Below are 15939 nucleotides of genomic sequence, written 5' to 3'. Positions count from 1 at the left end.
AAGATGTAGAATTATCTCTATTTGCAGATGACATGTTATTAAATATAGAAAATCCTAATACACACTCACAGACACAGACACACATAGCTGAAAACTATTAGTTCAGCATGAATGTAGGATATAAGACCAATGTACAAAAATCATTGTATTTATATACACTAGCAATTAACATTCTTTAAAAAATTTTTTTAATGTTTATTTATTTTTGAGAGAGAGACAGAGTGAGTGGGGGAGGGCACAGAGAGAGGGAGACACAGAATCCAAAGCAGGCCCCAGGCTCCAAGCCATCAGCACAACCCATGAGCTGTGAGATCATGACCCAAGCCCAAGTCAGATGCTCAACCAACTGAGCCACTCAGGCGCCCCTAGCAATTAACATTCTTAAAAATGAAATAAAACAATTCCATTTATAACAGCATCAAAGAACAAAATACAAAACATGTAGGAATAAATTTAACAAAAACATTGTGAGATTTGTACATTGAAAACTATAAAACATGTTGAAAGAAATTTTAAAATACCTAAATACATGGAAACGTATCCCATGTTCATAGACTGGGGATTTATTATTGTTGAAATGTCAATACTCCCCAAACTGATCTACAGATAAAATGCAATCCCTATCAGAATCCCAGCTGACTCTTTTACAGAAATTAATAAGCTGATTCTAAAACCCATATGGGGTTGCAAGGGACCTCAAATAGGTAAATCAATATGGAGAAGGTACAAAGTTGGAGAACTCGATTTCCCAATTTCAAAACTTATACCAAGCTACAGTAATAAAAACAGTTGCCACTAGTATAAGGATAGACATATAGATCAGTGGGATAGAATTTAGGATCCATAAAAAACTCATGCAATCATGGACATTGATTTTCAACAAGGTTGCCAAGATAATAGGGAATGAATAGTCTATTTAACAAATGGTACTGATGGGGCACCTGGGTGGCTCAGTCGGTTGAGTGCCTAACTTCGGCTCAGGTCATAATCTCAAGGTTTGTGGGTTCGAGCCCCACCTCAGGCTCTGTGCTGACAGCTCAGAGCCTGGAGCCTGCTTTGGATTCTGTGTCTCCCTCTCTCTGCCCCTCCCCCGCTCGCATTCTGTCTCTCTCTGTTCTCAAAAATGAATAAATGTTAAAAAAATTTTTAACATATGGTACTAAGACAACTAGATATCCTCATACAAAAGAATCAAATTGGACCCGTACCTCACAACATATACAAAAATTAATTCAAAATAAATCAAATGCCTAAATGTAAGAGATAATGATACAATCCTTAGAAGAAAACCTAGGTGTAAATAAATCTTTGTGAATTTGGATTAGGCAATGGTTTTTTAGATATGGGACTAAAATCACAAACAACCAAAGAAAACATTGATAAATTGAGAGTCATCAAAATTAAGAATGATTGTGTTTCAAAGGGTAGTACTTAGAAGGTGAAAAGGCAACCTACTAAAATGGAAGAACATATTTGCAAATCATGTCTGATAAGGGTATAGTATCCAGAACACACAAAGAACAATTATAACTCAACGATTAGAAAGAAAATCAATGCAAAACTGGGTAAAGGACCTGAATAGACATTTCTGCAAAGAAGGTACAGAAATGACTCGTAGTACATGAAAAATTGCTCCACATCACTAATCACTAGGAAAATGCAAATCAAAACCACAGTGAGATACCACTTCACATCCACTAGGATGATTAGAGTAAAAAAAGGATAATAACAATTGTTGGTGAAGACCTGGATAATTTAGAACCCTCATACATTGCTTGTGGGATGGCAAATGTAGAGCCTCTTGGGCAAACAGTTCAGTAGTTCCTCAAAAGTTAACATGAAATTAACACATGACCCTACAAGACCAGTCCTATGTATATGCCCAAAAGAACTTCAAACTCAAACTGATGCAAAGACTTACACAAGTTTTTCATCATTCGTAATAGGGTCCAGGGTCATTATTCATAATAGGCAAAGGGGGAGACAACCCAACGTCCATCAGTGAATGGATGGATAAACGAAAAGTGGCATAGCCATACAACAGAACATTGTTCAGTCACAGAGGAAGGAATAGAGTACCTATCCATACTACAACATGGATCAACCCTGAAAACAGGATGCTCAGTGAAAGAAGTCAGTCACAGAAGACCACATAGTGTATTGATCCATTTAAATGGAATGTTCAGAATAGGCAAATCCAGAGAGACAGAAAGTAGATTATTGTTTGCTAGGGGATGGGGCTGAGGGAAGAATAGGTAGCAGCTGCTAATGGGGACGGGACTTTTTTTTTTTAAACATCCTACCATTAGAGAGTGGGATGGTTGTACCACTCTATAAATACACCACTAGATTGTATACTTCAAAAGGGTGCATTTTATAGATGAATCATATCTCAAGAGATGTATAAACAATTTCTATTGCCTCATGTGATTAGTGGCTATACGACTGAGTAACTTGGTTAGACTGCTGGATTCTAAGTCATCTGGTTCTACCCACCCCCATCTTCTATGGATCCCGACTCCAACGGATGATTTCTTAAAAAAAAAATTCTTTTTAATGTTTTAATTATTTTTGAAGGAGAGAGAGACAGAGCCTGAGCAGGGGAAGAGCAGAGAGAGAGGGAGACACAGAATTCGAAGCAGGCTCCAGGCTCTGAGCTGTCAGCACAGAGCCTGATATGGGGCTTGAGCTCACGAACTGTGAGATCATGACCTGAGCTGAAGTTGGATGCTTAACTGAGCCACCCAGGTGCCCCTCCAGCAGCTGATTTCTTAAGGCATTCATTGATGCTACACTCCATATTCCATGGCTCCCAGCACCAGGCACCTCCATGTCTACTGAGGTCTACACTGGCTCTCTTGAGTTTCTAAGCCAGTTGGCATCATTGGTTTAGGAACAAGCTGGTTTTTAGGTAACAGTTTTATACTCGTAGGGCTATCTTCCATAAGAACTAGAAACTGAGACCATGACATGGGGATACTTTTACTTAAAGGACCGTGGGAGTCTCCAGAGTGATTAGGTCCTGAGTTGGAACTCACCTGAATGCTAAAACTTGACAGTCAGAGAAATAACTCTTCATGCTGCTGTTTCGGAAGAGCTGGTTGAGCTGAAAAACAGGGTGATGTTCCCTTGGTCAGAATTCCAGGCACAGTGGCATCAGAGAATTTTTAGCCACTGAGCATACTTCCCCATCTACTTTTTATTATCTCAACAAATACTAGCCCAGGTATGTGCACCAAAGGACATCCCATTCCAGGGTGTGACTTAGCTATATGATCCTAGAGTAGCTACTGAACCTCTCTGTGCCTGTTTCTTTATTTGTAAATGGGCAAAAGAACCTGTCTGGATGAATTGTCACAAAAAATCACCCTCTGACTACCCAGAGTCCATCAGTCTGTCTCTACATGGGACACAAACCCATTCTCACCGCATTCTCGATACTTCTCTTGTTCCGCTGGTGTTTGGTGGTGTTGGGCTGGGATAAGTCTTGGGAATAGAGTAGGTTGGTGACAGTGAAATTCAGCTGGAAGTGCTGAGAGGTGGGACTGCTTGTTGGTTTGTCTGTTGGTAGATGAGCTGTTGACTCCACTTCTATAACAAAAAGAAGGTATAGAGGTCCCCAACAGGTGAAGATTTAAGCAAAGAAGTCATTCCAGCTAGTCTAATTATTCTTGGCAATGTGACCTGAGTTGGATTCTGAAAGGTGGGATACGTAAGATCTCCATCTACCTGGCCACTTTGAATCCATTGATCTGTCTATCCATCCAACTCTTCCTCAAGCATTATGAGAGCTCACTAGAATGTGGGGAAGATGAGACTGGGCTTTCCTGGCGCACAGATGGCAAGTGTAGGTGCCGATCACCTCAGGGGACATCTGTCATACTCCTTTGTTGACCTAGGTTCCTAATGTGTCTTGCTGCCTATGGTATTCTCCCCCTCCCAATCCACTCTCTACACAGAACTCAGAAGATGAGCTTTCTAAAGCAGAACTCTGTGTTGTGTTCTTCTGCAAACCATCCCAATACCCAAGAAAGTCCCTGCCTGCATCTATAGCCTTACCTATCACTTCTCTCATGCCAAAGTGTTTGCTCTAGTGACACCAAACTCCTTACAGTCTCCCCAAATATTTTATCTTCTAGGTTATAAACACAGCTAGCTCAACTCCCCACCTCTTCCCATTGGCTAGGCTATGTTCGCCATCACATCTCAGTTTTTTAATAACTTCCTCCAGAAAACTTTCCAAGATGGGCCATGTGTCTCTCCTTGTGAGTGCCCACAGGCTCTTTAAATTACCTGGTTACAGCGGTTATCACAGTGAATCATCAGCATCTATTTACTTTCATGACATATTTGTTGAATGAATGCATGAATGAGTCCTTCAATCAATCAGTACATGACTCATAACTGGAGGGCCTAAGAAGGACACGCAGGATACTCCACACTTTGGGTTACAAATATCTACATGTAAAAATTACTGTCCCCTTGGGTGCAGTTGCTGCATGTTTTCTTTCCTCCTCCTGTTGGGATGACCCGTTGCCATGGTCCATCAACATGGGCCTCCAGAAAGACACCCTTTCCCCTCCAGAGCCTCCATCCATTCCACTGCTACAGAGAAGCCCCATTCCTCCTCAAAGCCCCATTTCTTCAAGCCATGAAACCAACCCCACAATCTCACACCTGTCACATGCAAATCCGCCAGCTGATAGGTGGCACCAAGCCAGTGGGATGAGACATTCAGGGTCTTGTCTAGAAAGACTTGCTTCACCATACTGGGGTCCACATTGGAAGAGAACAGAGTCTTGATGGTGACCAACATGGAGTCCAACCTAGGGACAGAGACCATGGAACTTAGCCAGCATCCAACATCAGTAGTGTCTCCTGAGTTCCCGTTTTATAGAGCCAAAGACCTACAGGCAAGAAGTAAGAAATTACCTGGCTTCCTCTTCCCTCAGGCTAGAGAAGAGACCCTGACCAAAAATACAAGGTTTCTAGGAGTTGGGAATAGAACAAATAACTATAAAATTAACGAACATTTATTGAGCACCTCTAGGAAGTGAATACACATTCCCTCACCATCACCCCGGTGGAAGGTATTATTATAATTATCCCCATCTTAAAGCCAAAGGAAGTGAAGTTTGGAAACACTCAATGTTGGCACTGTGTCCCATGATTGTCCTGCTCCCCAGTGTAGATGTCTCAGTTCCTCTACCCATCCCTCGGAGACTTGGGTTAAAATCCAACTTGGGCAATTCTTGGGCTGTTCACTGTTTCTCTGAGCCTCAGCTTCCCCTCTGAACAATGGAGATGGTCATAGATGGTGTGTGGCCATAGGAAATGTTATTATTGGGCTGATATTTGTTGAAAGCATCCAGAAAGGAGAAGGTGGTGGTTAATGGAGTTGGTGGCCCCAGGAAGTTAATCCTTTTCCTGCCTCCCACCGCCCCCCCCCCCCCCACCAACCGAAGACCTATGAAAGGAGATGGTAGGATTAACTGACAGGGACGTGGGAGAGCATGGGCACCATGCCACTGACTTCCAGCTCAAGGAGTATGCCAGGATGGTAGCTCAGAGCCACAAGCTGCCAGCTCAGCCAGTGCTGCCAACCTCCCCAACTTACGTCAAGTTGGTGACCAGGCAGGAGCGGAAAATGTCTTGTAGCTGGCTGCCTCTGTAGAGTTTGGTGACCTAGAATAAAGGGTAAGATGGAGATTGCCTGGGGCTGGCAGGAGCTCCTGGAGTCATGGAAGGAACACAGGCTTTGGGACAAAGGAGACGTGAGTTCAAATCCTGGCTCTGCCCCTTAACTCACTGTGTGATCTTGGGCACACCGCTCCCCTTTCTGAGCCTTAGTGTGCCCATCTGGGAAGTGGGGAAGGCAGTCAGAGCACCACCTTTGGAAACTGAGAGAACCCAGAACACATTAGGTAAAGTGAGGAGTTGAAACACTTAATAGATGTGAGTCAGACAGAGGAATGGTGGGGGGTGGGGGCAGGGCAAGGAGGGACAGGAAAGATGAGAGAGATGTCACCTTGTCCTGGATGTCTCTCAGCAGGGTTGTGTACTCCAAGGATGCAGGGTCTGAGTTGCTGAGGTTCCAGTTGAGGATGCGGAAATTCAGCTGATACTCATTTTGAATAGATAAATTCTGGGGTGCGTAGCCTGGAGCCAATGATAGGAAGAGAAGAGAGGTGGAGACTCTTACCCTTTCACACAGAGAGAGACCTGATGACTGCTGTCAGAATCAGCCAAATTCAGGCCCACATGCCGGGGGGTTCCTAGTGGAAAGTCACCCCAAAGAGGGGGAAAACTGGAATTTTCCAGTGATTCTCCTGAGCTGAGCTTTTCTGCTTGTGCTTAGGCAGTTCCGGCTTCCTGGAATATTTTCAATCCTCTTTTTCTGGAAATCTACTCATGTTTCAGGACCTCGATGAGATGAGACTCCAGGAGAGCAGGGACCCATCTGTCTTGTTCTTGCCATGTCCCCATACCTACTACAGTGCTGGGTACATAATATCCTCTTCCAAGAAGCCCTCCTTGACTTGCTCCTCCTGTGTGCTTCCACGGCACCCTGTTAATAACAATGTCCCTGCCTTGTTTGTGTGTCCCTAGATAACATTCATTCTCTTGATTATTAGTTTTCAGGGAGAGAACCTGCGAGTTCCATCTCTGTATCCAGCACATGGCTTGGGACAGAATGGTATTGTATATGCATCTGTTGAATGCGTGAATGTGAACTACAGTGGATCCCCCAATATGAGGGCTGAGATACTCATCTCCCATTTGTTCACTCATTTACTCACTCATTGGGGATGACAATGTACCGACACATAAAGAACTGAGGGTGTATCGCCAGACTACGAGACCTTAATTTCATAGAGTTGGATAATTAAATAATTGTGATAACGTGTGATAAGTTGGTGCCCATCTAGGGACCAGAGGCCCATGTAGAGCAGGGTTTCTCGTTCTCAGAACTACTGATATTTGGAGCTATGTAACTCTTGGCAGTGAGGATCCCTGATCATTGGAGGACATTAGTAACACCCCTAGCCTCGAGCCACTAGGTGCCAGTACCACTCTCCCCCAGTTGTGGTGATCAAAATGTCTCCGGATATTGCCAAGTGTCTCCTGAGGGGCAGAATTACCCCCAGGTGAGGACCACTGGCATGGAGGAACCTTGTATAGAAGAAATCCTGTCCCAAGAGATCTACGAGTCAGACATTTGGAGTGCAAATTAAAATTATTTATATTAATTTGGTCAAAGAATTTCACTCTTTTTACCTGAAATAACAGGAGAGACTCTCTCCATGGAGAGTTTGGGGAGGGTGTCCTTCAATCAGAGCTTGGGCTGACTTGTTAAGGAAGAAATAAAATAGAACAGAGACAAATAATGATTGCTATAAATCACTCACCATTGACGAAGAGGCTGTCCCTGACCAGGGTATAGATGCCCATCTGGGTGACACCATGGGTCAGCTGGCTTAGCTCCCAGTAAAGCTGTTCTCGGTCCAGCCTGTAGCCCATGGGGTCATGGTGATAGGTGCAGATGGTGTTAACATGAGTGGCTACCCCATCCTTCTCAGGCCTGGGGAGAGAGGGATGTGGGAACTCTTAAAGAGAGGTTCTGAAACCTCAGTATGGGGGCCAAAAGGAGGGAAGGGCAAATGGGAGGTCAGTGGGAAGACTGAAAGGGTTGGTCACCAAAATGGTCACTACTGGCAAATGCTCAGGAGGAAGTCCTACCTGAGGGAGATTAGTCTGCAACCTGAATAGAAGGGGCCCAGGCTGCTCTTCTGGAACAAGGATCCAAGCTGGGGAGGAAGGAGGAGGTGGATGAGCAGGAGGGGCTGGGTGGGATTTATCCCACTAGGAGCTGCTAGGAGCAGGGTCTCACCAGGTGCTGCAGGGTCCTCTTGGTGGAGTTGAATGTAGCTGAGCTGTGGCTCATGTCTGTTGAATACTGGAGGTTGGAGATGGTCAAGTTCAGTGTAAATGTCCTCAGGTTGTGTCCCATAGCTACAAGAAGGAGGGGGAGAGATGGTGACTACTGACAGCTGGCCTGAGACCAAATAAAAATCCTGCATTCGTCCTACTCTGTCATCTTCTCTTCCAGTGTCACCACCACCCGCCATGTGGTCACCCAAGCCAAAACCAGCACGTTGCTTAGCTCCCTCTCTCTCCCCTCCAAGTAACACCATTTCCACTTACAGAATGGTCCTCACACACCCTCTCTCTATCCTGTCCCAGATCAAGTCTTATCCTCTCTCACCTGGACCAACATCCCAGCAGACTTGCTGGATGCCCCGTCTGAAGAATGTTCTCTGCACTGAACTCTAGCAGAAAAATTTTTTAATTTTTTAATTTTTAATTTATTTTTAAATATTTATTTTTTAGAGAGACAGACAGAGAGACAGATCATGAGCAGGGGAGGAGCAGAGAAAGAGAGGGAGACACAGAATCTGAAGCGGGCTCCAGGCTCTGAGCTGTCAGCACAGAGCCTGACATGGGGCCTGAACTCATGAACCACAAGATCATGACCTGAGCCAAAGTTGGATGTTTAATGGACTGAGCCATGCAGGTGTCCCAGAAATTTTTTGAAACTGCTTGTTTATTTTGAGAGAGAGAGAGAGAGAGAGAGAGAGAGAGAAAGCATGGGGGAGGGGCAGAGAGAGAGAGAGAGAGAGAGAGAATCCTAAGCAGACTCTGTGCTATCAGCACAGAGCCTGATGAAGGGCTTGATCTCATGAACCGTGAGATCATATCCTGATCTCAAATCAAGAGTTGGATACTTAACTGACTAGACCCTAGAAGAATTTTAAGTGAAAATCTCAGTATAGTCACCACTTCCCATGGCTTCCTTTGGCCTTCAGTGTTAAGTTCAAGCTTCTTGACCTGGCACTCAATGTCCCTCCCAATCTGGTTTTTGCCAGTGTTTCAGCTTCACTTCTCCATCTATTCCAGGTTAAGGTTCATGGTTCATGCAAACTAAATCCCTCTCAATTCTCTCCATATACTATGCTGTTTCCGGCCACTGAGCCTTTGCTCATCAGATTCCCTACACCAGGAAAACTCTTCATCCCCTATTTGCCTGGATGACTCCTACTCATTCTTAAAGAATCAGTTTGGGTGCAAATTTCTCCAGAAATTCCTTACCTTCCAAATTATGTTAGATCCCTCTCCCCAAAACATTTCACACTGTTATAATGGTCTGTTGATCTCACAATACTGGGGGGTCCATGAAGGTATGCATTAGATTGAATTGTCAGTAGAATCTTTGGATTGGCATGACTGTCCTAAACCAGAATTTTACACTCTGGCTTTTCAGCCCCTGTGTTACAACTGGCTGGTAGAGGTGGAGGGCTGTAAAGTTTCTCTTAAGAATAAAAAGGATTCCCTAAATACCTGTGGTGGCTTCTGGTTGCACAGGTGATGATGAACTAGGCAGGAATGTGGTGGCTGCCTCAGGAGCTGTGGAAAGGGCAGTTATCAGGAGGGGACAGAGCTCCCCACAGAGTGGGAGAAACTCCCCACATTTGTCTGGACTCCAGCAGTGGTGGTCCCAAGACAAGAGTTCACAGGTGTGCCATAAATGAGAGCAAGGGAAGGAAGAATTGTGTGAGCAGAGGGGTGAGCGAGCCCATGAATGAAATGAACCCAAGAGAGTAAGAGTTGGTGAACAAGAGAGAGACTAAGCAAAGAAGGCAGAGAGATGAATGGGAAGAAAGGTGGACAGACAGATGGGTCACCTGGATGGACAGAGGAAGAATGAACAAATGAGGGGTAAAAGGGAAAGCAAGAATAAACACAAGGAAGGAAAGTAAGAGAGATGGATGGAAGGACAGAAGGCAGAAAGGACAAAAAGTGAACAGGCAGAGGATGGATGGATGGATGGATGGATGGAAGGAAAGAAGAAAGGAAGGAAGGAAGGAAAGAATGGAGGAAGGGTAGAAGAATACATGAAGGATATAATGAATGAGGGATGGGGGAAGCAGGGAAAAGGAAGAAAGGATGAATGGATGGATGAACGGATGAAAGGAAGGAAAGAATGAAAGATGTATAGATGGAAGAATGAATGAAGGACAGAACGAATGAAGGATGGATGAAGGGGGAAGGAGAGATGGAAGGATGGATGGATGAGAGAATAGAAGGAAGAAGGAAAAGAAGGATGATGGATTAAGGGATTGATGGACAAAGGGAAAGAAGGAAGGAAAGAAAGATTGAAGGAAGAAAAGAAGGAGGGAAGGAAGGAGGGAAGGAAAAGTCTAAGAGAAGGATAACTGGGAGAATGGAAGAATGGATGGGTTAAAAGATAGATGAAGGGACCATTGGCTAAGTGAATGGGAAAATTTGGCCAAACCACTAAGTGGCCACCACAATTTGCAGCTTGATATTGAGGCCCCTTTTGTGGCCCTTGTAGATTTTGTTTCCAGGAGGCACGAACTACAAGGTCATTATCTGACCTCAACCCCCATCCCTATAGGAAATGCTTGCTCAAATTTCTTTCTCCAACCCAGATGGGTGTGGAAAGTTTATGAAGCCAATACTGGGCAAGCTCCCTTTGTTAGTGAGGAGAAAAGCTTGGCTCAAGATGGGTATGAGGTGCAAAGATACATACTTGTGGGAGGCTCATCTGGACCACGCTCGTTATAACCTGGAAACAGAAATGTCACACATAAGGGGAGGGGACAGAACAATCCCAGACATTCCATGCCTTTGTCCATGTGGTGCTCCAGCTGGATGCCTCTCTTTCTATGTACCAGGTGGCCATCTATGCATCTTCTAAGACCAGACTCCAATGTCATCTCTACCATTAAGGATTTCCTGATCTTCCAGTTAGAAACAACCCTTCCCTGTCCACCTCTCCAGCATGCCCCCATGAGACTCTCACCACATTCATGTTCACACACTCATTCCCCCACATACCCATTCATCCCACCCTCTGCCCTTCCATCCTCCCTCCAATCTATCCCTCCATCCAACAAATATTTATTGAGAACCTACTATGTACCAAGTTCCATTACATTTGGGGAATACAGCACCAAACAAAATGTCTCTGCACCTCTGGAGCTTACCTTAGGACAGGTTGCACATGCCTCCTGTCTGTGTCCCTGGTGCCAGGCACAGTGCCTAGCTTCTAGCAGATGCTGGCGAATACTGACCAAGTGAGCAAGAAGAAGCACATAACTTGTGCCGTTTCCAGGAGGAAACATCCTACCCTGGCCTCTGCAACGGCCAAGGCGAAGGGAAGAGATATGAACTCGGAACACCAAGACCCAGACTGGCCACAAACCTACTGCGGGCATGGGCAGGTCCCTTCCTTTCTCTGTACCAGCTCCCTCTTTGCTAAAATGGGTGTCTTAAAGGACCAGGATGTCCCCCCTGCTCACCTGACGTGGCAATGGTGACAAGAAAGTGTGAGTTGCCAAACTCCATTCCCAAGTTGGAAACAGAGAGGAGAGAAGCTGAGTTACTCCAATGAACTTCACTACAGCCATGCTCTGCCTCTTAGAACCCCAGAGAAGGCTCACCCTCTTAAGCACTGTCCCTTCCTGGATGCTAGGCTGATGTCCAGTGTGTCCAAAGCTCGGGCCCCACAGATGTTCAGAGCACCCACCTTAGTTCCGGCATTGGGGTCCCACCCAGAAGAGTAGACCATCCATGGTCAAGGGTGAGAAGGTGGTAGGGGAGACAGATGTGGGATTTTCTTTCCCCATGTCTCTCCCAAAAGACTCTTCTAGGAGTTAAAGGCACTGGACGCTGACTGCTGGGGCTCATGCCCGGCTTCACCCCTCTCCAGCTACACCCACTTGGACGAATTACTTAATCTTTCAGAGCCTCCATTTCTACATCTGTAAAATAGGTGTGATCAAGGACAGCCTTGCAGAATGACTGTCGGAGGATGGGGGTCAGTGTGGAGTTGAGGTTCATGCCTGAGTCTGTCCCAAGGGTTCCGCTAGAGAACTGACCTGTGGTTAATAGAAACGTTTCCAGAGATGGGGAAGCAGAAGCAGTGAGGTGGGTGGAGAACAACTCACCATTGAGGTAGAGGCTGTCCTTGTCCAGTGAATAGGGGCCCAGCCGGGTGATGCCACGGGTCTGCCTGCTCAGTTCATGGAACACCTGTTTGGCAAGTAGACCCGGGCTGCTGGGGTGCTGCCGGTAGGTGCAGAGGATGTTCACCCTCGTCTTGGCGCCATTCTTCACGGACCTGAGGAAGGAGAGGTTGATGCTTGGGGACTGTAGCCCACGTGGCATCTCTCTACCCGAGGTCACCACACACCTCATATCCTGTGTTCCAGCCTTGTTGAACCATTCACACTTTCTCCACCTGGCCACATTCTCTCACCCCAGGATCTTTGCACATGCTGTGACTTCTGTCTGGAGGTTTCTCCCTGTCTCTCCTTACCTGGGTAACTTCCAGTCATCTTTCAGGTCCCAACTTAGATACCTCCTCCTTCTCCAAAAACCCTCCCAGGATGGGTCAGGAGAGGGTTCTGGCTGCCACAGTACCTCATGCTTCCCCCATCACAGGCCTGGTTGCCCTCAGTGTGAGCATCTATTATTTGTTCCTGTTCCCTCCAGACAGTGGCCTCCATGAGGTCAGGAAATAGGACGACAGTCTAGCTCATGGTTGTACTGAACCCCTAGTACCTCTCACATTGCCTGTTCCATGTAAAAACCAGCGTCTTGATGAATGGATAAACAAAATATGACATATCCATACAGTGGGATATTATTCAGCTTTAAAAGGGAAGGAAATTCTGACACCTGCTACAACATGGATGGACCTTGAGGACTTTGTGGTCAGTGAAATAAACCACACATGAAAGGACAGATATCATATGATTCCACTTGTATGACGTACCCAGAGTAGTCAAATTCATAGAGACAGAAAGTAGAATGGCGATTGTTAACATCTGGGGGTAGAGGGAAGCTGAGAGCTTCTGTTTAATGGGTATAGAGTTTCAGTTTTACAAGTTCTGGAGATTGGTTGCACAACAATATGAATACACTTAACACTACTTAGTTGGACACTTAAAAATGGTTCAGATGGTAAATTTTATGGTATGTGTACTTTACCACAATTTAAAAAAAAAACAACAACTCCTGACAAGACTCTGGAAAGTCTAATCCAAATGTCTGGAAATTCACCTCCTTTCTCTCTGCCCCTTGCTCTCTCTCTGCTCCAGCCACATTGGCCTCCTTGCTGTTCACCGAGCATGCCAAGCTCATTCCTACCTGAGGACCTTTGCCCATGCTGTTTCCTCTGCCTGGAACAGTTTTCAGGGACAAATCCTTGTTTCCAGTTGGGACCCAGCTGAGAAATCACCACCACAAAGAGCTGGAGTATCCCAGGTAAAGCTGTTTTCCCATCTCTTATGTATTATGCTCATCACCTTACTGCATTTGAAACCACTTTAGATATCTCTCCTTCTACTTATTTTCTGCTTTATCCACTAGATGAGCACAGGGGCAGTGTCTGCCCATCACTGTGGGACCCACCACTTGCCTCAGAGGAGCCACACCACCAATGGCAGTGGAATGAAAATACAGATGGAGAAGGGCTTCATAAACGCCAAGAGAACACACACTGACCCAGAAAAGTGCGAGTAATTGCCCAACGGCTACAGAGTGATGAAGAGTTTCAGAACTAGATGGTGGGGAAGGGTGACAACATCATGCATGTAACAGATGCCACTGAAATGTATGCTTGAAAATGGTTAGAATGGCTAGTTTTATGTCTATAGATATTTTATGACAATTACAACAACGTAATATCAGAAAATGGATGTCGAACCATAAGAGACTCTTAAATACAGAGAATAAACTGAAAGTGGATGGGGGTGGGGGAGAGGGGAAAATGGGTGGTGGGCATTGAGGAGGGCACTTGATGGGATGAGCACTGGGTGTTGCATGGAAGCGATGAACCACGGGAATCTACCCCCAAAACCAAGAGCACACCTTACATACTGTATGTTAGCCAATTTGACAATAATTATATTAAAAAAAAAATGATGCCAAAAAGGACCCTTCCAGACAGTCCACCACAACTGGGAGTGGCCCCCACAGTCCTTGTCCTTTGGCGGTGGGCCATGGTGGGTGGGGGATTCTCACCTTAGTGAGGTGACCTTGCAGCCTGTATATCGGGTACCCAGACTGCTCTTCTGGAACAATGGGCCCAGCTGGAGAGGAAGGAGAGAGCCAGTGTGGTCAGAGGTGGCAACAGCCCCTAGAGGGGGTCATGGAGGCACAGAGGCAGAAGAAGTGCTCTCACCAGGTGCTGCATGAGGGTATCTGTGATGTTGAACTTGAGGGAGCCGGGGCGGCCCATGTCCGCTGAGTAGCGCAGGTTGTCGATGGTGAAGTTCAGTGTGAACAGCTCCTCACGGGCCTCCCCAGCTGTGGTAAGTGCAGAGAGAGCCAAGGCTTGTGGGAGGTCAGGTGCCCAACATCCACCCACAGTGGGCCTTCCAAGGGCCTCTTGTCCTCCTCCCAGGAAACCCGAGGGCCACGTGTTAATGGAGACAACTCCAGCAGCAAGGAAGGACAGGCTTAATGATCTGGGGGCTGGAGATGGTGTTTCCACCCAGGTGCAGGAGGGGAGGGTTCTGTGGAAATGCTGGTGGCTTTGTTCTTTCCCAGAAGGAAAGGCTCCAGCTTACCATGCTGATGTGGGACCAAGGATAACCCCAGACATGTTCCTTCAGTTTCTTTCTGTTCCCCCATCTCTATCTCTTTATCTCTCCGTGCCTCTGTCTCTCTTTTCCTCTCTCTCTGTCTCTCTATAATACCCAGGTATGCCAATCTTCTAGGCATTGTGTAAAAAAAAAAAAAAAAAACAACTAGCAGCTGTAACCAATCTCTCTGCACTTCAATTTACTCATCTGTAAGATAATAATGATTCCTACTTCAAAAGTTGTTATGAGGTTTGAACAAGTCGAATTTTGTAAAGTGCTTAAGCACAGTGCTGGGCACAGAGTAAACACCTATTTGAGTGTTTATTATAGAAGACAAATAAGCAAATACTTCCTGATCACTCACTGCAATTGGAGTTTTTACCCAGATGAATATGAGCTGGGCACTAGACTTCTCCACACTAAACAAAGGAGAACCACAGCACAGAAATGATCTCCTGCTCAGGGTTACATGACTGGAGGGAGGGAAAGTCAGGGTTTGGACCCAGGGTCTCCGACCCCAGAGTCCTTGCTCATGAACTCCCCTGATAATACACATGCTCTTGCCTAAACACATGCAGCTGGCCCAGTGTTCAATAGTGGGGGTGACCTGCATAGACCCCAGGAGAAGTATAATAAATAAATATATGATGCAAGTAAGAACAGAGGCCTGGTGGTTTGACTCTAAGCAGGGAGCAGCACAGGGTCAACTGTTTAGGACAAACCTCTGCAAGAAAAGCTGACCTCCCTTCTTTCCTCCTTCTCTTCTGTTCATCACTCCTTCCAAGCTTCCTTCTGTCTATCCTTCCTTCCATCCTTCCTTTCTTCTTTCCTTCCAACTTTCTATTCATCCATGCATTCACCCTTCCTTCCTTCCTTCCTTCCTTCCTTCCTTCCTTCCTTCCTTCCTTCCTTCCTTCCTTCTATCCATCTTTGGTTCTTCCTCCCTCTATCCACTCTTTCCTTTCATCTGCCATCTGTCTATGCACCCATCCATCTCTCCACCCATTCATCCTTCTTCCATCTCTTCATCCACCCACTCATGCATCTATCCATGCATTCATGACATCCATCCATCTATCTCTCCACTCATACATTCTCCATCATCCATTCATCCACCCATCCCTCCCTCCTTTCCTCCCTCCATCCATGCACCCATGACATCCATCCATCCATCTATGCACCCATGACATCCATCCATGAATTTATCTATCCATGTCTCCATCCATCCATCCTCCATATTACATCTATCAATTCACCCATCCAT

At 45.8% G+C, this 15939-nt stretch overlaps 1 protein-coding gene across 2 annotated transcripts in view; it reads right to left on the bottom strand.

Moving 5' to 3' along the window:
- The window catches only part of MUC16 (mucin 16, cell surface associated), a 95769-nt gene that overhangs the window by 5931 nt on the left and 73899 nt on the right, over window positions 1–15939 (bottom strand). Inside the window, exons 41-53 of one of the 2 annotated variants that reach the window (XM_058728842.1) lie at window positions 14273–14397; window positions 14113–14180; window positions 12033–12205; window positions 10613–10648; window positions 9400–9465; window positions 7892–8013; window positions 7741–7808; window positions 7410–7582; window positions 6029–6159; window positions 5618–5685; window positions 4678–4826; window positions 3428–3591; window positions 3039–3106 (exon numbers count right to left, since the gene is read on the bottom strand). In XM_058728842.1, coding sequence (XP_058584825.1) covers window positions 3039–3106; window positions 3428–3591; window positions 4678–4826; window positions 5618–5685; window positions 6029–6159; window positions 7410–7582; window positions 7741–7808; window positions 7892–8013; window positions 9400–9465; window positions 10613–10648; window positions 12033–12205; window positions 14113–14180; window positions 14273–14397 — 1411 coding nt within the window. The remainder of the gene's footprint in view (window positions 1–3038; window positions 3107–3427; window positions 3592–4677; window positions 4827–5617; window positions 5686–6028; window positions 6160–7409; window positions 7583–7740; window positions 7809–7891; window positions 8014–9399; window positions 9466–10612; window positions 10649–12032; window positions 12206–14112; window positions 14181–14272; window positions 14398–15939) is intronic. The other variant, XM_058728843.1, reaches the window with a different exon arrangement.

Source organism: Neofelis nebulosa, chromosome 4 (assembly GCF_028018385.1).
Source record: "Neofelis nebulosa isolate mNeoNeb1 chromosome 4, mNeoNeb1.pri, whole genome shotgun sequence".
In the NCBI taxonomy this organism is placed as follows: Eukaryota; Metazoa; Chordata; class Mammalia; order Carnivora; family Felidae; genus Neofelis; species Neofelis nebulosa.
The sequence above is the reverse complement of the archived record's forward strand: the minus strand, read 5'-3'. Positions and strand labels throughout refer to the sequence as shown.